The sequence below is a fragment of the Hypomesus nipponensis genome, chromosome 9, assembly GCF_054491055.1.
Source record: "Hypomesus nipponensis isolate SF chromosome 9, ASM5449105v1, whole genome shotgun sequence".
Classification (NCBI taxonomy): domain Eukaryota; kingdom Metazoa; phylum Chordata; class Actinopteri; order Osmeriformes; family Osmeridae; genus Hypomesus; species Hypomesus nipponensis.
This window is the reverse complement of record NC_140369.1, coordinates 12,733,718-12,759,593: the sequence shown is the minus strand read 5'-3', so window position 1 is coordinate 12,759,593 and position 25,876 is coordinate 12,733,718. Positions and strand designations below refer to the sequence as shown.

Sequence of the window (25,876 nt, the reverse complement as noted above, 5' to 3'; positions counted from 1 at the left end):
AAACTCTAAAAGCTACATTTAAATCATTTAGACAAATGCAGGCCAAGAAGGACAATTACAAAAGCATACAATCTATGTAATAAGTTGATGTATGGTCCAAATAATATTACATGATAAATATGTGCATAAAAATATGATCTGGATGTCTGTTGACCAGTAAAACGACTGCAATACGATGCAACATGTTTAAAGTTTTTTTCCAGGACTCAAATTAAAAGCATGTGTCAATTGTGTGTTTTAAAAAATGATTTACTGTCTTGAAATCCAAGACACCCTCTTGATTTTAGGGGCCACTGCTGCTTTATGGGTTATATAAGTGTTATGTAATGACGTGTTGTTATGTGGACAAGTCAGGTGTCCTGGCTTTGGCACATCATTTGCTAAAGCTGTATAACACAAAAAAACAAGCACATCATTTCCACTGGAAAAAAATACTTTTACAACTGTGAATGTATCAATACTTTATTGACAAAAAATGTACAACAAGCAACCTTCTGTTAGGTCCCACAATAAAAATCCCAAGTACCTCGTCCTATATAAAACTACTTTGTTTCAAACATTACATTCACTTTCCTTGCTTTGCCATCAATAATTATTACAAATACATACATTTAAACATCTGTCATCATTGTTTCTGCTTTAAACTAGTCAAGGCAACAGGATGAACTACGATCAGGCTTAATTTTAACAGAAATTATTAAAAAGCATGATGCACATCAGGTCTAGCACTCTCCTATGTACACGTTCTCTTGGCATACAGCAAAGGACCATCTAAAACTCCCTCTTGTTGCAATGCAAATACACTCAGTGGGTCATGTATCAAAAATAAAGATGTACAAGTCGTAAACAAAATAATTACAAGTCACAGGAACTCAAAAGTACTTGCTCAACACAGAAACGAGTCACAAACTCAAATCTATTGAGGTGACACCACCTGACTGCTAAAACAAGGTTCGGTGGAGTCTATTAAGCTGCCAGGTTGGTAGGTAAAGGAGTAATGGATTTTATGTCAACTCTGGTCAACGTAAACCGGACACTTATTTGGTAGCATACTAGTCTAAACGACAGTCTCTTGCAGATTTAGGAGCTATAGATGCAGAAAATATAGGTCTTTTTAGTCACAGGTCTACAGCAACAGCAACTTAAGCAGCATCTAAAGGGTTTCATTTAATCTTTACATTCATTACAGACAGGTGTGTGTGCAAAGGGCAGGCCCTAATGGTGGCTTTCTGTGCCTCACATTCTGTGTTGATCTCTGACATTCAGCACACAGAAGCCCTCCCCAGTTAAATTCCACCCTCAATCACTGATATCCAGTATGTATGTAGATATATATATAAAAAAAATGTTTTTTACAAGTATTGACCATCTTGACCGAACAGTGTTTCAGAACTATGCGATAGGTCATCTGTGACCTTCCATACGGACAGGGCAAAAGGGTTGACATGTTCTCCTCTCAATGTACTCTAAGTGTATGTGAGCTGACAATGGAGGATGGTGAATGCTGGGTTTTTGTGTGTGAGTAGCCATATCTTCTTATAGGGATAACGCGGCTGTGGGAACTAAAGAGCTGCCGAGGAAGGAAATATTCTGCTGCTCTTCTCTTCTGCTCTTCTCTCAACACCAAACATTTACAGGTCAGGGTGTGAACACTAATGTTCCTCACTCTTTGGTTTCCAGGTTCAAAGGCGGGACTTGCTTTAAAGCTTGGAGAAGCGCTGGTGAGTCCATGGGGGTCTGGTGGGGAACTGGTGAGCTTTCCCTTGAAGATACAAACAAGGATTGGGGTCGTTTTTCCGGAGACATGCTGGCAGCGGATCCACTCATACCTGGGTACATGATAGACATACCCCCAGGGTACCAGCACTTCTCCAGAATGGGCAGGTAAGCTGCAGCAGCCGCAGCTGAAGGGGGTAGGAGGTAGAAGGGCATGCAGACTTGAGGTTGGTGGGGGGAAAAGTCCATGTATTTGCCATGGTTACCAGCCCCATGCCCAGAGAAGGACTCATCCTCTGAGGAGTCCGATCTTAATCTTTTGGCCTGGGGTTCATCACCCTCCTGCTTGATGGCACCTGCCATCCTGTCTGCAAGACTGTACTTGAGCTCCGCCTCTTTGCTATAGTAACTGGGGTGCTGGGCTTTGAGGTCCCGCTTCTCATGCTCCCCTCCATAACCACTGTCAGTGTCTGTGTCACTGCCACTCTGCTCCCCAGTGCCGTGGGGGTAAGTCCTTTGAATGACTGGCACACAGTTCCTGGCATGACCCTCAGAGGCCTTAGGAGATAGCCCAGCAGGCTTCTCCAACTTCTCCGAAAGGTTGTGGGCAGGCTCCTCGACACGTGGGTTGGCTGGACACTGCAGCACTTCGGATGCAACCTTGTGGATGTGGCTGATCATATGGGAGGGGGTCAGGTCTCTGTTGCTCTCCTGTGTGGCAAGATACTGAAGGACCTCCTTGGCACATACATGAAAGCCTGTGCGGAACATCTCCTCACTGCTCTCTGAGCTAACACTGCTCTGGTCGTCTGCAATGATACAAAGGAGATTGTGTTCAGTTAAACAGTGGCTATTATTGGATTTATTTACACTATTATAATTATTTGAATTTATGGCTGTTATGGCTTAGTCTACTGATAATAAACATGCAATACAATACAATGACAAGGTATGGACTATGAAATGGGGGGAGTGGGGGAGTGGTTCTGTGTGCATATAAACGTGAAAATCATAATATGAAACTCACTAATTTGCATGCCATTCTGCAATGCGATGATTTTCTGTTGCTGCTGTTCCAGGAGACTGCCCAAAGTCTTAACATGCTTGAGGGTGAGTTCCAACACCACAGCTTTCTCCAAATGCCCCAGAGTCTAAAACAGGAAGACCTCTGATAAGCATGTTGATCTTTATTATGTAACATGTGCAGCAGCTGAACAGGGGACAAGCCTCCATGGCACGCCAAGAAAACCAGACCAGAAACATACACCAACAATTTAATAAAATGCCTACTGTATAACAGTTTAAATAAAATCTGAAAATATAACAGGTCCGAAAATATATTTTTTATTTTAATTTTTTATTTAAAAGTAAGACATTGTTAATTTAACAAAATTTACCAGCCATATGTCTGGTTGGCTATTAAACAAACTAACAAGCAGGTGGCGCATAAGACCCTTTCAATATTACCGTATATTTTATATTACACAGAAATACTCACTGTGAGTTTCAGATGCTCAGGCAATAAATCCTTCAACTGGGCGATGCATTCGTTGATTCTGTCGCGTCTTTTCTTTTCAATTAGCCGGTGAGGTAACTTGTAGGTCTCCTGGGGGATAAATAAACATATTAGTGTGTAATAAACGACACTCCCAAAATAATGTTAAAAAAGAAGCAATTCTTTAAACTTTTAATTATGTATCCAAGGGACCTTTAAATAATGATGAAAATTATTTAAAATATACACCGTACCTTACTGTCATCTCGGCGCTTTATGCCCCTTCTGGATTTGAACATATACATAGAGAAATCCACTCTGTTGATAAAGTAGAACAATTAGATAAGATAAAATGAAACATTTCGACATCTAGAAGAAATAAAACGTTTTTCTCTAAAGCCATTTTTTTTTTTTATTGCTTATGTCAACTTACCCTTGGTTGTCAGCTATGTCAAAAGACGGGTGTTTTGCCATACAAGGAGGAGGTTGCGCACTTGTAATCCTCTCCATTCAGGCTCTTTTTGAATTCAGAAAGAAATTCCGTGAAATGCAATCTTGGAAATAGGTTTCTATTTGTATATAGTTGTGCGAAAATATTCAGCTGCAATTGTCCTCTGAATATAGATTTCTTTCATAAATGTTCTTGCTTTATTTTTTCTTTAGGTAGGCTATGTTATTCTCTCAGTCCAGTCGAATATAGTGTTGTCAGCAAGCGATCCAAGAACTGCAATGGGTTGGTAGCTCCACTGCCGAGTAAATGTGTGTGAGAGGGGTGGAATTGTCTACGTGTTAAATAAACCCTGTGACTACAGACACGTCTCTCAGTTGGAGACTGACCTACCTCCGTCACTTGAGCCTCACGTGTTGAACGGTGCTTCCAACCCGAGTACAACCCATTTTCTGTGTGGCTGAGGAGGATCTGCACGAGAATGGCCCTCCCTTTCTAACGGACTGTGTCCCGTGTACCACCATGCTCCAGCTACAAGCACTTAAGAGAACTCTAGCCGGAACGTGCACGTCCACCATGTTTACGAGTTAGAAAATAGAGCTGAATTACTATTCACATGTTGCATGATAGTTTCTTGACACAAAAATATGATCTCTTCGAGGCGCATACTTCCATACACTATCTGATATTATAGCAGTCAACTTATCTATTAGGCCTACAGGATATCACAATAACAACATCAACAATATACATACTTATAATATAAATGATAATATAAATAATATAAAATAAATAATATATTAAGAATAACAATAATGCAATACCTTTTCTGGAATGTAATTTGCAATCTAATCATTAAAATGAATTACATAGTCTATTGTGAGTGAACCTGAAATAATTAGGCTAAGTATAGAGTGAAGCTATAAATTAGGCTACTTAATAATAATTTATTTTTATTTTACGACAGTGAGACGGATAAAACATGAAATGATCCCCAAGAACACGTAACGTGTTCAATCACACTTATGAAGCTCTACAAATGCATATATACGGGCTATATTGTTTTAGTAATTAGGCCTATAGCGCTCTTTTTCCACTCTGTGTGGAGTGCTCACTCGCATGTGTTAACGGCTCAAAATGGACTACGTTATTTACCGAGCCCGCATTTGCCGTAACACGTGCACCTGCAAGGGATGAGTCTGTTGATGTAGCAGATCGGTTTGTTGTTGTCGGTTGCACTTAGCTGTCACGTTGATCCCCTCATGGCAGCGAGAACCAAGGAGCACATCCCTGCCACTGACGTCATCAACTCCACTTGTACAGTGTCTGGACACGCAGATTTCCCCGCTAATTTTAAACAACACATACACAACATACACAGTAACCTGCATCCTATTTTAGGGTGACCAGACGTCCTCTTTTACCCGGACATGTGCTCTTTTCGAGACCAAAAAAAATGCGTCCGGCAGGGATTCCAAAATTGTCCGGGATTTTGCCTCGTCGGATATTTGTGTTTCTCTGGGTCTTTCACAAACTATTACGCCCTTACACGGGTATCTTCCTTACGTTCCACCTTCTTGCGCGAGCTCTGACTGTAGAGAGAACTGTCATTTTGATCAGATAGTGCGGCATGCAATACACGAACAGCCTCCCCCCTATAACTCAGACTTGCACTGCTAGGATAAGTTTGCTAAACACCTGCTTGATTCCTGGGCTGGAAAATATTTAAGACTATACCTACTTCTAGCATGTAGCATAAGAGGTGAACTAACAGAATACAATAATGCAAACAACCTGTATGAACAGTAACAGTCAAATCAAATAGAACCATCAGTGCTTAATTACAGTTTGCAAAGAGACAATTAAATGATATAAAGGATAATTACATATATTTTAATAATTCTACATTAATTTACAATTCTGACAGTGCTTAACTCTTGAAATCAGTCATTTAAACATTTTGTTTCAGAAAAAAAGTTGAATTCCTACAGCCTTTATGAAAATGTTGGCTCCTATACAGACACAAGTTTACAAGCCACATGCCTTATTTACACATTAAAAAAGGGAAGGGCAATGGTAAAAATGTAACTTTTGAACAAAGAAAATGAGAAACAACACAAGTGCTGAACTGGCAAACAGAAAACTGGTCTTAGTCTTATAGGACAAAAATGCTTACAGGCACATTATAGTGTCAAGAAATCAGGTAAATGGATGCCTATATATATATTTATTTATATACAAAATACAGTACACATACTGTAAAAATATACATTAAATATATGACTGATTATATATAAATATAATGATTTCAAAATAATTTTGTTAAAATTAATCCTGAATAATGATAACATAACCATTACAGTAAACATGTTTTTGCATGAAATGCAAATGTCCTAAAAGGTATTTTAGATACTGTACCAACTATTTAAGAGAGCAAATATTAAAACAAGTTTACATCAAGATATGACACAAGGAAAAGACAGGATCAGACTTTCTCTCAAACAATATACTTCTCTTATTAAGCTTGTTTAAAAACTGAACACAGCATTTCCATACAAATAAAATTCATATAAGGCTGAGACATGTAAGTTAATCTGTCCAAGTCCTATCATACATTGCCTTATATTAAAATGACCAACTGGTGCGTCACTATTTAACTTGAAGCAAAAAAGAAGAAAAAGGTCTTATTTGGACTAATTTGAAGTAAGACATCCTACAGTACGTTTATAACTTAAATCCATACATCAATGATGTTGCATATTTAAGTATTGATATTGCACAAGATACAAAAATAAGACATGAAATACTGCTTGCTATACCAGTAGTACAAAAAAGATGCTTCATGTCGGTTAGTGTCTTCTGTGAGATCTTCATGTCCAGAACAGTGCCACTGTTTCAAGTTCACCCAGAAAAGGCCATGTGACAAGAATTCACTTTCATTTCAACATAGAAAACATTTGGCACCAATCCTAACTGGAGAGGAAAAAATGGGGCGGGTTGTGTTTTCATTTTAAGTTATACCCTTCGGGCAATCCTACAAAGTATCACAATTATACAGAATGACTAGCTATTTCAGAGTGTTCGCTACTTCAACATTTCACACTCGGACTCAGTGGCTACAATATGCGGGACCTCTAAGTGAAGACTCTGCAATCTGTTACCTATGCAAACAAGGTTGGTGCTAAGGTGGCTTTCAGGACCTTTGGGAGGCTGTGCAGGGGGTTGAGTCTCATGCAGGTTGCTGGGGGTTGACGTTCATGTGCTGAGGGTGAGCCAGGAGTCCAATACGCTGTTTCTGCTTCCTCTGCTCAGTCATCTGAGGACAAACACAGGGCCTTGTCAGTTGCTAGCGTACTTCTCACTTTGTCGTTCCTCACTTTCAGTGGACTATAAGTAATCTCTGACATCAGGTACAGATGGCACTGAACACAAGTTTATTTTCAAACAATGAAGAAACGCTGCCAGCACAGCTATACTGAACTGAGAATAGAGACTGGGACAGAGGGTTTCTTCTGAAATGTGCCCTCCTACTCATCAAGAATGCCAATCTCCTTTCGCACAAGCCACAGTGTACAAAAAACTAATAATGAAACTTATTCAAAGAAATATCAATTATCAAGCCCAATACACAAGCCTTTATGAAAGAAGCGCGTGTCATCATGTACACTTACAGTATACTTACCTATACAGTATACAGAAACTATTATGTGAACAAACATTATGCAAAGACAGTCGGTCGACACTAATTTAACTCAGTTCCAGTTGGCTTGGTTGTGTACTTTCAAAATAGTCAATTATCTTTGGAATTATCTCAAAAAAAGGACTCTTGTTTGACCCAAGTTGTTTGTCAAACTAATTTGATGTTTGGGCTTTGCTGTAGATTGCCATGTAGCAGCTATGTACAACACCCTTACAGGGGACACACACAGGGACTGCCCAGACTTCCCACAGGTGGCAAAGGACATTCTTTAGGTCTGCATTCACATTAATAACTGCATGCCGTATTCTAAAAGCCTGTACAACATGTTTAAAATATTTCTACCTCAAAAAGTTTGTATCTAACAGGCTTCAGAATAAAAAACCTTGATCGATAGTAAGGTAAACTACTGTACATGCATATTACTAAATAGATGCGGTCCTACTACTGTGTCCTCCCCTAAACCTTTTGGCCACACAACAACCATTTCCTTCTGTCTGGGGCAAAGCCTATTGATAACAACCACTTCCTCATAGACACTTCTCATTTTATCTACAAGTTTTACAACCCTATTTAGACACAATGTACAGTGTCTGAAAAATACCTTTAGCCTACAGTAGTTTAAAAAAATGTGTGATAACAATTGAAATACATACTTTAGCACATAGAATGTCTGAAAAAATAAATAAGGAAATTAATATGATTTCTTAATAATGCCTTCATAAACTAGGCGTACTTTATAGGACTTAATCCTTATGTACTCTGGTACATCAAAACCATCCAGACATCATTATCAGCTTAATTTGAATACTATTTGACCAATAACCAATTTGCCACATCAAGGGTAAAACTATGTTCTGAAACCAGTCCACCAGTTCTGAACTGTCAACAAATAAGGGCAAGCAAACTCATTGTGGAACAAATCCTTTTTTAATGACGCAAATAAGATCAGGTTTAGGACCACATGAGCTGTGTTGTGAACTATGACTCACTGCCTTCTGCTTTCAGTAAGCTCTGCATCAAAAGGGCAAGGAGCGGCACACCAACAGAGACAAAGCAAGACAAGAAGAAGACCCGTTCTCTAATTCACTGTCTTAAAGCATTCCAGCGTTAATGAACTTCTTACACCCCACACAGCCACTTCTGCAGAGAAAATGTTTGCATCACCTGCTCCTTAAGCTCTGTCAGCTGACCGGAGAGGTTAGACACCAGCTTCATGGTGCACTCCAGTTTCTCCTGCAGGCTCCTGATCTCGTTCTGCTCCCCATCTGCATCGCTGCTCACCAGGGACATGGCTCGCATCCGTGGGAACCAGTCCAGATTGTGCTCCTGGTGATCGGAAGAAAAAAACATCAAGAACATATATGTTTGTTGGTCAACAATTAGTTAGTAGGCCTACTTTGCTTATAGTCATCAATACCTGAGTACTTACAAACTCGGTTCATGTTTTTCCTCAAAACTATTTGGGTTTCATTGTGATGGCATGTTTAGTTTTAGCTTTGTTTTGTCTTGAGTCTGGCATTGTATAAATACATTTATCCGTTGTTAATGTTAACATTTTAGAAATCTGAGCACAATGCATTACTTTGAGTATCAGAATGACATCAATGTGTTAGCTACTGCCATAACTGACAGCTCAAAGCCTCTTTGACTAGTGCTTCTGACAAAAAAATCCATTTTTGTTTCGTAGTGTATGTGTCTTCTGATAAGGAACAAAACAAAATGGAAATTATCCTATAAGTGAAATAAAACTATTTTTGGAGGGACTTTCCCTCATCTCAATTACATGGCTTTTAAAATACATTTTGTGAGTAGTTTTATTATTTACTGAGACATAATTGGCCTAGACTTAGCATCCCTGGAGGGTTAAAGAGGGCATAGACTCAGACTAAAGAAAGTGCCTATTTTCATCATGTGTGTGAAGTTCTTTACAAGCTCATTCTACACAAGTAGCAAACCCTGCCATTATCATTGTTTAAGATATCTTAAGACATTTGAACAGCAGATTACTTGATACTGAAACAGTAAAAAAAAAAACTGTTCTGTACCAAAATCTGTCCAGAACCAATGGGTCACAATAGATCACAAGCTATTAGCCTTATAGAATAACTATTAGCCACATAGAACAAAATAGATCTTGGTGAATAAGGTTACATAATTGCTGCTTATTAAAAAAATTAAACTGTACTTAGAGGCTACGTGACTTTTTCTGGATCTTAATAAAGACAATATCATACTTTTTTTATTTATTAACTCATTTTTACACAGGAAGACTGACAATGGCTTCAAAGCAATAAGCAGGTAAACGGTTGCCACGGAGCAGTCTGTTTACGGCATTCTTTTTCCACTCCATCTCGTCCAGCACTGGACCACCACATACCAAAGTTATTGTGATACTGAACCTGCCCTGACCAAGGCCATGTCAGTGTGAAGGGGTCTGTCCGCACTCAAGCACATATACACAAACACATACCACTACGTTAACAGTCCCTCTAAAATGCACTCCTTCCCTCGCATTCATGCACAGTACAATCGTATTGTTCCTCTAACAGTATTGGACAGACCCGGAAGTGTTTTGAGAAGCATGAGCGGTGAGGAAGGTGCCTCAGAGCACGCAGCTTGTGACTGATGTCAGCACAGCTGCAAAAGTCCCTGGGTTTCAGTGGTGTGGTGTGATGTGGGGGTGAGGGCTGCGGCGTGGTGGGACCCAGCCTGGCGCCGGCTCTGACAGCAGGGCAGGGGAATCACACAGCTCTCTGATGAGGAGATACACACTCATTCTGAAAAGAAGAGAATGCTGCTGCGTGTGCGTGCCTCACGTCTTAAACACACACACAACAAACCTCCCCCGCAACCCCCTCAAACACCAATATGCTCTCCTACCTTTCAAATATCTCGCATCACTGATCACTACAAGTCAAAACAGGTTATTCGGATGCTGGTCATAAGTTATACAGTTCAACACTTTGTTTCATTATATGATATGTATAGTTTTGGATTTTTCAAAACTTGAAATGCAGATCATTTATAGGGAGAGGAATTGTACAACTCCAAAATGGCAGCGTTTGTTTTTGTCAGTTTGAAGAGCCTCAAATCCCCCCACTCCTTCACCAGTGTTTACAAGTGAAAGCACTTCCAGTAAGTTGAAAACCGCTGTCACAACTTTAAACTACTGATTCAATGGAAATGACGGAAGTGCATTTTTCATTATTAAAACCACAAGGGCCATAACTGAGAAACAGGATGCAGTGTGGTTTGAACAGCAAACACAAACGTCAGTAAGACCACAAGCCACCTGACATTCTGACGGCCCACCACTTCTAGACCCGAAGCCAAAAGGAAACCTTTCTTTACACAACAAGGCATTACACCCTTTCCCTTTTCCAATTGGACTCGGATCAACTCATTATCAAACTCAATCAAAAGTTGTGGGCAACATGAATCTGTGAGCATTGGCTTCAGTAATGAGGTCAACAAGAGACTGATGGACTTGAGTCAGGATAAGGTGTAAAAAAACATGATGCTTGAAGTCTGCTATCACTGACGTCAGTCCTAGTCATTATTCAAGTAGTCTGACTCCCCCACCTCTCTCCACTCACCTCTTTTTTTTTTTTACTTAACATGCAACCTCAAATATACCATCAGATAATACTACACTGAGAGGATCAACAGAGAAGACTGTTTAGCAAAAACAAAGTCATACTTTGTTTATATTTTAAAACAATAAACCTTTGTACTATTTATGAAAAGACAACTGGACAACTGGACTGTTGATTCCCTTTGCCTACAGTAGATTTTCATAGATGTTCAAAGAAACATTTTGGAATTGTTTGTCGTGTTGGCAGCTATGAAGATGATAAAAGGATTATGCTCTCCAAAGGAGAAAAAAAAATCCCCAAATTCCTTCAGTTGTGAATCTTAAAATGTTAAATCCTTAGTCACCAGCCATGAACCTGTTTGTGTGATAGCAGTTAGGACGTGCCTCCTCTCAGACATGAGCAGCAGCACCGGAATAAACTGAGATGGAGGTTGAGGATGTGGTGACCTGAAGGCTCAACATTTGGTCTTTGCATGTGACGCAGAGGCGTCCGGGGCCACCAGGTTAGTGATGGGTCAGCAATGCCTTTTAAGCCACGTCTTTGGCGGGGGTCATCTCAAACACACTGACTAGAACGAGGCCCCGACAAGCTCTGTTTGCCTCAGTAGCATTGAGGGTTAAAGAAGTGGGGGAGAGGCGGGGTGTTAATCCTAAATCAGGTGGTTCCTCACAAGACTCTGAGGTTGCAGCAACACAGACACAGACTGGGGCTACAGCTGGGTCTCATAGCCCATCAGAAAGTGTGTCGACAGCTTCACTGGGTCACAGTTAAACAATAGAAGCAGGGCTTTCTTTTTCGGTTACAAATTTCAACCCAATCAGTCAAAAGCAATGGATACCAACATTTAAAACGCACAGTAGTCATAATTATGAAACCCATATTGACTTGTAGAGTGATAAAGATATTAAGCAGGATGTCCTGTCTACTGCTAGGAAGGAAAAGAAGAAGAAATATATATTTATCATGAAGTAGTGACACGCGCGCAGGAAGCGGCGACACTGGGAACCATACACAGCCACAATCACGCGTGTTGATGAGACAGCACCGGGCCCTCGGAAAAGAAGCCAAACAGAACAGAGCAGAACAGACATGGGTGTGGTTTCCCACACTGCTCAACAGCCATCATGAGTCTCCCTCCTGGTCTGGCAGTCATTAGACAGACAGCATGGTGCAGGGGGAGCCAATTGTGTCTCCCAGTCTGTGCGTGCGTGTGTGTGTGTGTGTGCATGCATGCGTGTGCGTGTGTGTGTGTGTGTGGAGAGAGAGAATGAGTAAGGCAAGACCAGACTGATTTTGGAGATTAACACATTCCATGCCAATTTGCCATTGTCTGTCTGAATCTTAAGTCTCCTTTCACATAGCTGACAGATGTGATAATACTTTAGGAGGGATTCAAGGTCACAAAGGCAGGGATCACATAGGGCTGTGGGCCAGCTCACTAACAGATTTACTCCCAAAGAGTTGGGAGTAAACCCCCACTATAATAGTGAACGTTCCTTGACCCACAAACTCATTACAGAGGTTATAAAGATTAGTGAAATCTAGACTGGCCGAGTCAGCTGTAAGCTGTAAAATGCTCGGGTTAAGGACGATAAAAAAGGTATTCTTTTCGTAAGGACAATGTCAACATTCTTCCTTGTCATGGAGTGCGCGAGGGTTTAGAACTGTATTCTCAAAAGGCATAGTTGAAGCTGAGACTTGAAGTCAGCCTGTGATTACTGTGTGGCCGTCAACGTGCAGACTGAAACCTATCAATAACCACATCCCCTTATTTGCATGTCAAGGAAAAGTGAGTGAAGACAACATTTGTGCTCCTACCCGTATCATCTCAGCCACGTAGCTCTCGGGTCCTGTGTACTCGGTGGAGTCCTTCACTTTCACCAGCACGATGAAGAACAGGTAGTGCCACATGTTGTGTTCAACCTTGATATGCTCCTCAAACGTTACAGTCTTGTTGTCAAACTTGTCCCGTTCCAAGCCTGTATATGAACACACAGTCACATTGAATTAAATGGAATAAATGCAGGCCTCACTGGTTGTAATCATCACCATTCACCTCTCATCACGGGATGAACTGTGAACCAATAATGTGGGACAACATCTGTTCTCATTAGTCAGTGAGTTTCAGGGCCTTGAGATCCTTTCCTCCTGAACATCACCAGGAGGTCATGAACGTCCAGTGCAATTTTGGCCTTGAATCCCTTCATGGTGTCAATGTCTCACAAAGCTCCAATTAATAGCATTCTGCATTCTAAAGCTGTGCACTGTGCATCTGATTTCTGAGCCTGACTACACCAACTGTGCGAGCGACTGACTTTGTGAGCGAACAAACACTCCAACATGGACAAGGTCCAGAATGGTACGGTGACAGGAAGGCCTCCTCCGCAATGCAGCACAAGCCGTGACTAACCTGCCTTTCTGGGAAGAGGAGGCGGTGTTTACTCTAGATAGAATCGCACCCCGCCACACCCCCTCCATTTACAGAAAAGTTAATAGAGGGCCTGTGACACAACAGCCACAGAGTCAGGTTCAGACCCCCCCCCCATCTGCATCGCTTCATCATCCCCAAACACTTTGCAGAGCAGGCAACACGCAACACTGCTTTCTGCTGTCTCCGCATCGACTGTATTCTAGGTTTCATTCTGACTGTTTTGACGTGGCTATATGTAACCATGTTCTCCTTTTCGTTGTCTCGTCACCCAGTGTTACGGAGCACAGGACCTCTGAGGTGCTCCAGCCGGGCTGCGCCCGGGGGAGTGCAGCTGAAGGAGCCTGGGGGTCAGAAGGCCTCACCGCAGATGAAGCAGGTCGTCTTCAGGACCTCCTCCTTCTTCTGCTTCTCACTCCTCAGGTCCGCAAAGGTGTCGATGATGACTCCAAAGATGAGGTTGAGGACAATGATGATGACCATGAAGAAGAACAGCAGGTCGTAGATGACCCTAGCTGCAAACAGCGGCTCCTGCACACGAGAATGGGGGAGGGGTAGGGGTATAACACACATAATTTGACCATATAATAATATGCACAGAAAAAAAAATTAAACTCAAAATTAACTCAATCCAGTAATCTATGGGCATTGAGCAGGGAATTCAAATACTTTAATGTTTGGTAAAACTTGTTAAAAGACGTTTATGGTTACAATGTGTCTTTTCGTTGTCAGAACAATAACTGAATTGGGTTTTAGTTGGACTGACTCCCGAGCAGTGTCCAGTATCCAGACCTCTTTGGACGGCTTCCTCAGGACATCCCCGACACCACCTCCACTCCGCAGCCCGTGACTCAGCACGGTGACGATGCACATGAGCAGAGAGTCACACGCACGCTCCTTATCCTCAATCACTACAGCCGACGGCTGGGTAGCTATGGCGGCTATGAAGGGACACAAGCCAGAGTGGACATTTACAACAGAAAACCTGGACCCATCTCCCCCGTACTCTATTTTACAATCCCTGTTCTGTTTAGGTTCTTAAATGCTCAAGAATGAGTCAAGAATATGTCTTGGGCTGCAATGTGTCAACAATCCCTTGTGCATGTTGTATCATATTGATATACACCGTGTAGATGTTTACAAACTAACAAGTCTTTGCTTGGCAAGTTTCACAATGAGAAGGATCAATGCAACTAGCTTCAAAATGTCAAAATCAAATCAAAAAAGAAATAAAGGAAATCTTAGTTGATCCCCAGGAGAGGCAAACATGAACAACACCAACATGCTTTTCCCGTTCCAATAGAAACAGTCCACTAGAGTGCAACTCTTAACATGGAGGATGCTGATGGTGGATGAGGAAGACTGATGATGATGGTGGATGAGGAAGACAGTGTGAGGCCAGGGCCCCAGACACCGGTGGAACATGACAGGACTGGCTGATCCTATTAAACCAGTGGTCGGGTTCCACTTGGAATGGGGAGGTTCAACGAGGTCAAAGGGGGGTTGTTACGACTCCAGGATGCTGGGGCTAATGCTCTGTACGCCCTCCCAGAGTGCACCCTCTGACCTACCAAGGCCTGACTGTAATTAAACTATGACCTCTCCCAATTCCCAATCCAGCTGACACGCATGCGGCCTCAGCCCCTATTTGGCTCCCCTCCCCAGCCAGGACAGCCAGTCAGGTGGACCCTCAGGGCCACAGAGCCGCCCGGCATGCGTAGATTTACAACCTCATGGAACATCTCTCCGTGGGGAAGAGGGCTGCTGACTCTGGGGTCTGTCAGGACACACAGAGACTCTTTGACACACACTGATGAACAGCCTCCAGTCAGCCCCTACCTTCCACCATAGGCTCCGCAGAGCAGTTCTCTCCACTCTCCTTCCTACAAACGCCAGCAGAGAAGAACTCCCCCACCATGCTGGCTGCAGTCTCTGCCAGGAGAGAAGACAAGAGGTCAGCAAGGCCAATCTGGTTCTTGAGATTGGAATTTGTTAGCCTGGCTTCATATCATAAGTGGACACCATGTGGAATGAGTAAGTGGACACCATGTGGACACCTTTGCAGAGACCTTGATACAAAATTAAGTTTTATGTGGTTGAAAGGTTTGGGGGAGTGTACATCAATCACTGAGGCATACTGACAGCAAAAAAGATGTCGTCTTATAAACCAAAATAAGGTTTTTATAGTGTTGGACATTCCCCAAAAAGCTGGAACTCACAACAATATATTGTTTAGCTTGCTATGTGTTGTTTGGGAAGGTGGCACCTTACCTAGAGTTTTGTTAGGTATCCTGTCCACAGCCAGGATGAAGTCATCTTTAAAGAAGATGTACCCGACAATAGAGAAGAGGTAGACCAGGATCAGGGCCAGCACGGCAGTCAGCACGATGGAGCGGCCATTACGGGTCACACTCTTGATGACATTCAGCAGCGTCTCCTCTCTGTATATCAGGTCAAACAGCTGCATGACAGAAGGGAAAGAGTACGTTCAAGATCAGATAAGCTGGAGTGCATACAAAAATTCCTGTGCAAGGTTTGTGCATGAGTGCACCAGTGTGTGTGTGTGTGTGTGTGTGTGTGTTTCACCAGTAGGCTGTAGAAGAAGACATGGACGAACACCCCGAGGCTGCAGATGATCAGGTAGAGCAGGTGGTAGAGGAACTCCACGTCCATGATCATAGCCTTGTAGCCCCGCGTGAACGTCCCTCGGTTCCCCACGAAACTCATGAGGAAGATGATCTTATTACACACCTGAGACACAGACGGGCAGAGGCAACACAGTCACCACCCCTCTGTGTTCCAGGGTATGGTCGCTCCGCTTACACGTAGGACAAAATGGTGCGATGTCACTTCTGGCCCACAGCATGAAACGACTATTTCAACCCTCTGAGAGACCCCTGTCATAACCAAGTTAGATCCTAGACATATGAGGGTTCATTTCATGAGGTAAATACCGTAGTAGCACAGCACTGTGGAATCTCACAGGAATACTCCCCACTTACCGTCCGACTATGAGTGACAGGGCGAAGGCCATAGCTTGAGGGCGCGGGGCCACGGTGACGAGACCCAGTAAACCTACGACCGCTGAGTCATGCATTCTGACATGCTAACACGGTCCTCCCCCCCCCCCCACACACACAGAATCTTAGACTCACATTGAAAGCTCCTAACAGGAAGAGAGTGGGCTCCAGACCCACAGAGAAGATGAGGCGCAGGATGGTGGAGGCGATCAGGGCCCTGATGCCGTGAGGCTGGGGCAGAATGAGGACTATGACCAGGGACACCAGCATGGCCCCCCACAGCAGGGCAGAGAGGTGGGGCTCCAGGGTTCCTGAGGGAGGGGAGAGACATTATGTAATTCACTACCTTTCACTTCACTTAGGTCAACAGTAACGGCTTGCTTTTGTGTTTCCATGGGTTCCTTGCGAGCGTGCATTTGTCAAGGTGAAAACAAGGTTGGTCATATTAGTCATATACTGTACGCTCAGAAGCCCGCAAAGAAGACATCTCGGACACCTCCCAGCCCCCCTTCCCCCAATGGCCCCTGTTCCCTCCCTCCTCTCTGTATAGAGAGGAGGGAGGGATCACAGGTGCTTGTTACATAACACTTGCTGCCAAAAATACTCCTGACTCCTAATAAATTCATGAGAGCTGGTCTGGGCGTGATCTCAGGTCTGTTGGCTGACTGCACTCCGCACGCGTCAGACTGGACGTCACAACCACAATCCTGTAACCCATTCATCTATCCAGAAGATTCCACAAGCCAACCAGCACAATGTAACAGCAGGCAGGACACAACTAAGCACCTTCTCACTCTTTTTTCACTCACAGGAATCGTTCCCTGGTTTTGTACAGATAGACAACGTGTAGTCTTCTAAGACATATTTGTACAGATTTCTCACAGAGGATTTAGTCAGAAAGGAGGACTTTACTGTGACATTTGGTATAACAATGCTAGCCAGTCAGTAATAACTCATCCTATAGGATTTAAAGGCAGCTTCAATTATACCTGGGAAAACAGATTATTTAAACAATGTGTCCATTTAATGCCTTACATAACCTACATCTATAAATCAAAAATATATTCCTGTGCTGCACTGAAACAGTCTTTTATAAGACTGTGTCTACCTCAATATACCTAGGTTAATTCCTTGATGGTTTAATAATTAACAAGAGGCCACCTGCCAATGACTGCTGATAAACAACATTAGTACAGATGAGTTATTGTATTTGGGTGTGAAGTTTTACAGCTATGTAAACTATGGCTGGCTGGATACCCCCCACCACGCCCCATTCCTCACACACACACACACACACACACACACACACACACACACACACACACACACACACACACACACACACACACACACACACACACACACACACACGTCCTGGAGTGAACCCACTGAGGCAGTTAGGTTTTCTGGAGACCTTTGACACTCAAAACCACATAAATGTTTCTAGCAGTAAGCTAACAACCATTTGTCTTCTTTTCTCTTTCCAGCTCTGAGGAAGTTCAAACAAAAGGAACTGCACCGCTTGACCCCAGCCAGAACAATAGAAAGTTTATGCTGGTCACAATGTGGGTCTTCTCTCTGCTGCTCTGCAGGAGAACAATAGGGGCCTTAATGGCTGTGGCTTTGCACAACACTTCCCTCAAGCAGAAAACAGAAACAAGGGTGTCCGACAACAGAAACCTGGTTTAGTGGAAAGTCTCTTCAACACAAATGAGTTTTGAACATGACTTAGTTAAGCAAACCTTATAACCCCCTTTGTGATACAAGTTTGCTCAACTATTCAGTATATTACACTGTGAGCTCTAAACAATCATAGACCAGGGCCGCTTTGTGCCGTGTCTTGTGATATACACAAGACAGCTGTTCCCAAGGCAGTAAAGGTGGAGCCTTCAGACTGACGACCAGGGTGACTGAGGCCAGGTCACACGTGATGGTGAAGTGTACCAATCCTCACAAAGCATATGTATTGAACGCTAATGGCTTCTCATCTAGCATACTTTGTTTTTGTAACGATTGCCAATTAAAGTGAAAAGTGTTGGAATGATGTCATGTAGCCGAGGGCATCCAGGGAGCCAGCTCTGCCGGCTTGTTAGCGGCTAGGTGTCAGTACTCAGGGTAGCCGTCCATCCAGGCCAGCAGTCGGGTGTTGAGTTTCCTGCGGTACTTAGCCTTATCACATGAACACGTACACACAAACACACCCCTCTCTCGCCTCAATGGCCGGGGTGATGATGACCAAGACAGGGCATGGTGAAATTCGAAGGTAATTTTGAAAGTCAGGTGTCCGTGTCGTCTCACTCACACACAGTATCAACACTTGGGTCAGGGCCTCATTGAGCAAACATTCAATCTGGCGTGACATCACTGAGTGATCTGAGGAAATATATTGTGTTTCCTTAGAATGGTGTTCTAGGTGTGATGCAAATTCACTGTGCACTTTTCACTGTATGAGGGAGTGAGGCTCCACCCAAGTTGGAAGTGTATAGGAAGAATCCGCTCAAAATCGTTATACTTGGAAGTTAAATACAGTATACACCGTCAACCAGTTGAGCTCTTGAGAAAATACAGTAGCTCTCCTGTACAAACACGCTTTAGGTTTAGTAATGCAGAGCCAGGTATTACTGAGTTTAAAGGTATGAAGTACTACACAGAAGCACCCAGTAAATCACAAGACCTTCCTAACTACCATGAATGCAAACCATATTGAAACTTTCCAAATTGTCCATCGTTGTGTGTGTGTGTGTAATGCGCCTTGCATATTGCAGCAATCCCTGGCTTCAAGGTTCCAGTTGGTGTCATATGATCCAGTTTCCTGTTGTGTCATCCCACTCCCGGCAACAAACACAGGGCACGTCCCCAGCCTCCAGCCTGCCAAGGCTCCCCGCAGATCAGTCAGCTGGGGACGAGGGCTGGAGGAACAGAGACATAGGGGGCACAGACAGACGGCAACACAGGGGGAGGGGGGGGGGGCTATGAGACTGACCTCCACGGATGCCCTCCAGGGGGTAGAAGAAGGCCACCAGCAGGTTCATGAGCACGGCCAGGTTGAAGGAGATGCTACTCCAGAAGGACATGTTCCGGGAGCACCAGTACAGGACGGGCTGGGCTGCACGGCGGAGGGGGGGGGGGGGGGGGTTACCAGGACAACAACAATGAGGAACAGTCAAACAAACCCACTAAGAGCACACATGTTCACACACATCAAAGCATGCACCCACGACGACTGTGGCACAGCATCAAGAAGCACTGCATTTGGCAAATTACAACCAGGGGGCCAAAGAGCACGTCCCAGGATATGCACGTACAGCACAGCTACTGACTCATATCCATTCCATCACTCAAACATTCAAAGAGGGATTTTCCAATGAATACAACATGCATAGGTTTAAAACAGTGTATACCGTATTGTGTTCTAACACTGACAACAGCTATAAACCACCAGGCGTGTGGAACATAACTTAGATACTGCAGCTATACCAGTTGGCCTATGGGAACAAAGGAAGTTGAAATTGAAAGTTACAGATGTATTTGGTTTGAGTGTTATTCATAACTCAGACTGGTTATCTCTGTGGTGTGTGGAGTGGTGAAGCCTGGTGGTCCATGTCTACACCTGTGACATCATGGAGCTGGGGATGGAGCTTTTGCCTTGTTTGTATTTTTATTCAGACCTCGTTAAAGCCACTGCCAGACTACACCCAATGCACATGCATGCACAGTCTATTAACAAGGTTTTGTACTTGCCAATTCAGTTTCAGACTGATAAAACTAAAAACGCATTTAAATGAAAAGACTACAATCTGTCCAAAGACAAGACTGTGGCAGTACATTCAGAGGGTTCAAATTCAGGCCAATCAACAAAGCAAAAACTCGACCGATTGCATAAGAAAACATCATGCTTGCGTAAATGGGCATACATCAGTCCTGTGAAAAGATCATGGTGAGTGGTTGGAACTGTCCAGTCCAATCACAAACTAGCACACGTGCTACCCACATGGCTATTGGTCAGGGGACGTGTGTGTGTGTGTGTGTGTGTGTGTGTGGGGGGGGGGGTCATGGTCTGTGTTATTTTTGAAAAAGGGGAACTGAGGGTGGGGACTTTCAGGAACACAAGCCACTCATGACTTGAGGTTAGCACCAACGGAACAACGCCTGCACACTGCTGATTCATTCAGATGAGAGGAGGGCTCGTGTCACGTGTGGACATGACTACCTCCGGCAGGGCCGACCCAGAGATAGGCCAAAACATCCCGTCGACAGAAGGAACAAAGACATGCGTCTCCCTGCACTCCACGGGCTGCTGGAGGGAGGGGGGAATCTAGGGAGTGTCCAATGACACGCCTTAATGACAGGGGGATGATATAGGTGGACTGCTGAGACCATGTTCCTCCCTCATGATGCAGGAACATGAGGCCAGGGTTTCAAATGTGGCTTCCAAATATCTTCCTCAGATTACAGAGTAGGCTCCTCCTACTCTGTAATCCATCAATGTCACGTCCCCTAATGTTCCCATGGACTACTTTGCCTTGCCTTGTCCCATGTAGATCACCACTCTGCTGCCAACCATACTTGAACTAACCTGTCCCACTTATTGAGTTTCCGGCATTCAACCTGGTAGCCACAAGGGACTTCCAATCCCATTAGAGCGAGTGACAGGTTCATCGTCACAGGCCCTATTCTCAGACAGCTTAGCATGTCATCCATCTATCTATACCTCTTCCCACCCAGACCAAACTTTCCCTCAGTCTCTCTGAGTCCCCTGAGCACGTCTGCAAACAGGTTGCACATGGACGCAGGGTCAGCTCAGAGAAGTAAACAAGTCAACAACTCTCCCTATCGTTGGCAGAGTGTGTGTGTGTGTGTGTGTGTGACAGACAGACAGAACAGTTGTCAGATCTCCTGCAGTAGACAGGTTCGGAAGTAAGAGAGTACACGAACCGTGCCTGCATTCCTGACAAGACAGTGGTTTATGGGTGGTATCGAGCCTGACATTCAAACACCATCATGGTAAGGATAAAAACAATCTCATCTCACTCCCTCTTTCCAACATATCTTAATCCTATATACAGTATCTTAGCCCTTAAAGTTATGTTATACATTGTAATGCATCCAGTTTACATGTCCTCTCCCCTGCCCTCCCTTCAGAGTTGGGGTAGGGTAGACTCTCCCAGGCCAGGACCTTTGACCTGCGGGGCCTGGGAGGGCTGGGGAGGGGGGCTGGGGGAGCAGGGAGGGTGAAGGGGGGAGGGCGTGTAAATCAGGTACTACATATAGAGAGGTAAGGAGAGGGACGCACAGGGAACCGTGTTTGCGTTGACAGTAGCCTCTTGAGTACCTCGCAGCTTCTTCTGCCAATTCATCTCGTTGAAGAGGTCCTCGGAGCGCAGGAAGAAGTCATTGATCTTGCTGCCCTGCTCGTCGCGCTCCGTGGTGTAGTACACGCGCAGCTTGGACTCGTTGGTGAGGAACTCGCAGATGTTTGGCACAGGGAAGACTATCTGCTCCATGGTGCGATCCAGCCGCACAATCTGGACACAACCACAGCACTGCCCGTCACAGACCCCCCTCTCTCTGTCTCTGTCTCTCTCTGTCTCTCTCTGTCTCTCTCTGTCTCTCTCTCTCTCTATCTCACTCTCTCTTTCTCTCTCTCTCTGCGGCTCTAGGCCCTGGGCCGACTAAACCCAATACTTTACTGTCAGTTATAGCTGCTTGGCTGGCTGAAGCTGTAGCCAAACACCATTGTGTATACGGACTACAGTTTCCTCTTCCCCTTCTTAATCATGAGGAGGGTAAACAGTGGTACGGGGTGGGTTTGCTTGTTCTCTGTTGGTTCTCTGCAGCACATGGTTTGCTTATTTGATCAACTCTTCCTGCTTTGAGGTTTTCTGCATTGTAAACTAACAGCATTCTTGGTCGCCTGAGCACACATCAGAACACGTGCAAACATGCCAAGGGCGCTTGTCATTTTCAAACGCTAACAAAACAAGGAGTCGCATGAAGCAGGCCAAGAAAAACAGTATGACTGTCACATGCTTCGAGTAAGCCATCAACTGAACAACATGTTACAGTGCATCCAAAGTGAACTCAAAGGGAATTGTTTTCGAGTGAAACTCGAGCTGGTCCCAGTTCCAGTCCAGTGAAGGCAGAGGAGACTGGAGGAAGGCCAGCCCAGGTGGCCGGGTGAACTGAGACATGGGGGCTGACAGACTGACCTCGATCTGGGCTGTGTGCTTAGCATAGAACTCAAGGGCCTCCTCTCCCTCTCCGTAGATCCCTCCAGGCCTCAGCATGGCCTGCAGCTCCTTGTTATGGCGGGCCAACTGAAACACACATACACACATTCTCTGATGAGCGGCGGTCAGCCGGCCAATGGGGACTGCCGCCGCACGCACCCCCACTGTCCTACAACCTTCCACTGGTTGACTGTGGTGAGCTGGTAGGAGGTAGAGGTAGACTAGTTAAAGAGATGAGTCTGGAAGCAGAGCACTTCCAAGCGTTCGGCTGCAGTCCAGCACAGCCCTGTTATCGGTGTGTACTGATAGCAGGATGCACACCGCTCAGCCTGCAGCACGCCATGTGTCTGCATCAACAAAGAAACTTGCCTGAGGTGTTCGGGGGCAGAGGAGGGGGGAGGGGGGGGCCTCAGCTCAGATGTAACGACCCAATCTCGAGGACGTGTAGGTGTTGACACAGGTGGGTGCGGCTGCTCGTGACGGTTCCCTCGGCGACTCACCTGATGGGCCAGGATGTAGATGTTGTGGCCGACGTTGCGCGGAGAGGCTGAGTGCTCTTCCTCCCCCCCTTCCTCCTCGTCAGGCTCCTGCACCTCCACCTCCCCCTGCATGTAGGCCTTCTTGATCACCTCCACCTGTCGCACAGCACACGGGCAGAGAATCCATCTGTACTGGACCATCCTCAGTGTAGGTGTGCTGTTGATGTGGGAGACAGTGTAGGTGTGTGTGTGTGAGGGATAGGGCGTGGTGGTGGTGGGGGGGGGGTATTGATGTATCCAGCCAGCCATCATAGTTGTAAAGCTTTACACAAAAATACAATAATACATGTTGTCGGCAGTTGGTCTCTTGTCAATGATTAAACCATCAAGGAATTAACCTAGGTATACTGAGGTACAGACAGGGCTGATTGTGATTAAACATAGACAAATAACCCATCAAAGATCGGTCCCGCAGTGTTGCTGAGTGAGGTGTTGCGACTGGTCGTCAGGGTGGTTACTGGAATGCCCCTCACCACCCACTCACCAGCTCTTTGGGCCTCATGTTGTACAGGATCCTCTCAGCGTTCTCACTGTCATGGCGACTCTCCATGATGGCCAGCAGCAGTTTGGAGGCATTGTTCTAGAAGCAGAGAACAAGAGGTTCTAGACAGGATAGGAAGGCCACAAGACACTGAAATGAGAGAGAGAGCAATACAACTCTAAGTATCTTGACCTGACCAAAGGCTTTAACATCACCTTGAGCTCCAGGACTAGGTCCATCCTCTTCTTCCCCAAGGGGTTGATGTCATTGAGAATGAGAGCAATGATGATGTCGATACCGTTGCATTCGTGAGTGGCAATACAGTTCTGTAGGAAACACACGTGGTGAGAACCGTGTTAGGATTTCGTTTGTGAGAGGGTTCCCACTTCTAGGATTTGGCCGCACAAAGTGTTTGTGTGGCTTCCTCTCCGTAGCTTTGACGGAGCGTGTTGTTCCTGGAGAGCTGCAGAGTCGGAGCCTGTCCAGCAGACAGGCCTCACACCTGACCCCTCTGCAACACCACAACAGGGACACAGGGTGCCGCCATCATGTGACAGTGAAACCAAACAACGCTTATCCTCCAGAAGAACAAACATGGGCAGAGTGCCCTGAGGAGTGGTGGAGCGGTGGAGGAGCCAAGCTGCGCCAAACAAGCAGTCAGTCCAGACACTCTGTAAACACTGGTACTTACTGTACACGCACACACACACACATGTAATGAACATGAACGAGTCAAATCCCAGCGTCAGAAGTACAGCGTATAGTGTCAAAAAACACCCTGCGCTTTACATGTGCGCTTTGTGCGAGAAAGGGAAAAAAAGCAATTACGATAGAACATTTCCTAAAAGGAACCTTGGTCTTGAAGAGACGGCCCCATTGTGGATGAGCGTCGGTGTGTCTCCCTACCTGGTTCTCGTGGCAGGGCCCCTGGCAGTACTCAGTCAGGCTCTCCACAGTCTGGTTGATGAGGCCCACGTTCTTCTCGTTGATGTAGAGCCCCAGCAGGCCCAGGCCCCCCGTGGTGCTGCCACAGATGCAGTCCAGGAACTGCAGCGTCTCACACACCAGGTTGTAGCTGTTCTTGTTGTTCTGACAGCGCAGGAAGTTCTAAACGGGATGGAGAGGGACGAGCCGACCATTATTGGAACCCCTGTCAACCCGAACGCCGGGGTCGCAGCAGAGTACCGAAAGAAAGTCAAATGTTTACGTTTGTGAAAGACAAAGTGAGTCGAGGTCTGTCAGGGAGATGTGTTATGTGTGAGAGAGAGACTGCTGTTTCACACAGGATCAGTTATACTCCATTTTCTTGCTCTCCTGTGTGCTAGAAGAAGGGCAAGATGATCTGGGCACACTATGAGAGCAAGACAACAAAATGGGATGGATCTTCCAAATCTTAACGTAGCCCTGCCAAAGGCTTGAACTCAGACTGCGAGTGTGTTTGGATGTGGTGACGCGGTAGATCTTCAAGAATGTTTCTAAACATCTTGACAAGATTAGCGCATGCTTATCTCGCTGTGCGGTTGGATTAGGATAAACGGACACAAGCCGTAACACTTCAGGGATCCACTGCCCATCATCACGTTCTCTTGGGCTTCTGAAGGAAACGTTTAGGGGGAAGTGGGCTGAGACTCCCGACCTTTTCCATAATGCCATGTCACTCTGCATAGTGCAACTACACCCAGTAACACCCCAAATAGAAACACAAGAATCACCATTGAACTGAATTGAACTGATGAGGCCCATTTTCAAACCTGCGGTTTCATTTCAGTATCCATGTCAGAGCGGGGGGCCGGCGTTCTGACATGGGCGAAAATGAGGCAACCGTCCACAGCCTAGAAGAAGAAGAAAAGCTCTCGGTGTGACCGCGCGCTAGTGCGCCCGCTGCTGGAGTGGCTGACCTGGAGCTCCCGGTTGTGGTTCTCACAGAGCAGCTGCATGAGGCGCAGGATGGGCTGCATGATGGTGATGATGACGCTCATCTCGCCCTCCTCCTGGCCCTTGTCTGGCGCGATGGCGGCGGGGCCCTCGGCCGCCCCCAGGTGCTCCTCGGACTCCGCCTCGCGGCGGTAGGCGTTGAAGGCCCTCTTGGTTACCGTGGACGCCTCCACCAGCTGCTCTTTGACCTCCTCGGTCACCACGGCCGCGGCCACCACTGGGACCTCTTTAGCTAGAGAGACGGGGTGGGAGAGGGACCGTGCAGAAAACAGGAAACATGAGCTCATA

The 25,876-nt window shown here is 45.2% G+C and overlaps 2 protein-coding genes across 7 annotated transcripts in view; both read right to left on the bottom strand.

Moving 5' to 3' along the window:
• Positions 1-448: 448 nt before the first annotated feature.
• On the bottom strand, positions 449-4,347 carry bhlhe40 (basic helix-loop-helix family, member e40). The gene is made up of 6 exons (XM_084704811.1): positions 4,053-4,347; positions 3,645-3,728; positions 3,466-3,529; positions 3,215-3,322; positions 2,744-2,867; positions 449-2,525 (listed from the first exon to the last, which is right to left on the bottom strand). The coding sequence occupies exons 2-6, from the start codon at positions 3,719-3,721 to the stop codon at positions 1,663-1,665; spliced, it is 1,236 nt and encodes a 411-aa protein (XP_084560937.1). The 5' UTR covers positions 3,722-3,728; positions 4,053-4,347; the 3' UTR covers positions 449-1,662.
• A 1,189-nt stretch (positions 4,348-5,536) lies between these two features.
• The window catches only part of itpr1b (inositol 1,4,5-trisphosphate receptor, type 1b), a 65,138-nt gene continuing 44,798 nt past the window's right edge, over positions 5,537-25,876 (bottom strand). For 2 of the 6 annotated variants that reach the window (XM_084704805.1, XM_084704808.1), the window contains 17 exons: positions 25,552-25,820; positions 24,560-24,760; positions 23,869-23,979; positions 23,657-23,752; positions 23,134-23,268; positions 22,613-22,720; positions 21,697-21,928; positions 19,387-19,509; positions 16,539-16,714; positions 15,970-16,134; positions 15,655-15,844; positions 15,223-15,315; positions 14,176-14,324; positions 13,749-13,914; positions 12,774-12,934; positions 8,524-8,685; positions 5,537-6,975 (listed from right to left, as the gene is read on the bottom strand). In XM_084704805.1, coding sequence (XP_084560931.1) covers positions 6,889-6,975; positions 8,524-8,685; positions 12,774-12,934; positions 13,749-13,914; positions 14,176-14,324; positions 15,223-15,315; positions 15,655-15,844; positions 15,970-16,134; positions 16,539-16,714; positions 19,387-19,509; positions 21,697-21,928; positions 22,613-22,720; positions 23,134-23,268; positions 23,657-23,752; positions 23,869-23,979; positions 24,560-24,760; positions 25,552-25,820 — 2,624 coding nt within the window. In that variant the 3' untranslated portion in view covers positions 5,537-6,888. Of the gene's footprint in view, positions 6,976-8,523; positions 8,686-12,773; positions 12,935-13,748; positions 13,915-14,175; positions 14,325-15,222; positions 15,316-15,654; positions 15,845-15,969; positions 16,135-16,538; positions 16,715-19,386; positions 19,510-21,696; positions 21,929-22,612; positions 22,721-23,133; positions 23,269-23,656; positions 23,753-23,868; positions 23,980-24,559; positions 24,761-25,551; positions 25,821-25,876 lie in introns of those variants that run through there. The other 4 variants (XM_084704807.1, XM_084704809.1, XR_014766567.1 and 1 more) reach the window with 3 other exon arrangements.

What these genes read in the sequence shown, in the direction of transcription:
- bhlhe40 (XM_084704811.1), bottom strand. Translation starts at nt 3,721, where the DNA reads ATGGAGAGGATTACAAGTGCGCAACCTCCTCCTTGTATGGCAAAACAC. An exon ending in CTGAGCATCTGAAACTCACA is followed by an intron (nt 2,868 to 3,214) that starts GTGAGTATTTCT and finishes TTCCTGTTTTAG; the next exon opens with ACTCTGGGGCATTTGGAGAA. An exon ending in GCAGAATGGCATGCAAATTA is followed by an intron (nt 2,526 to 2,743) that starts GTGAGTTTCATA and finishes GTATCATTGCAG; the next exon opens with ACGACCAGAGCAGTGTTAGC.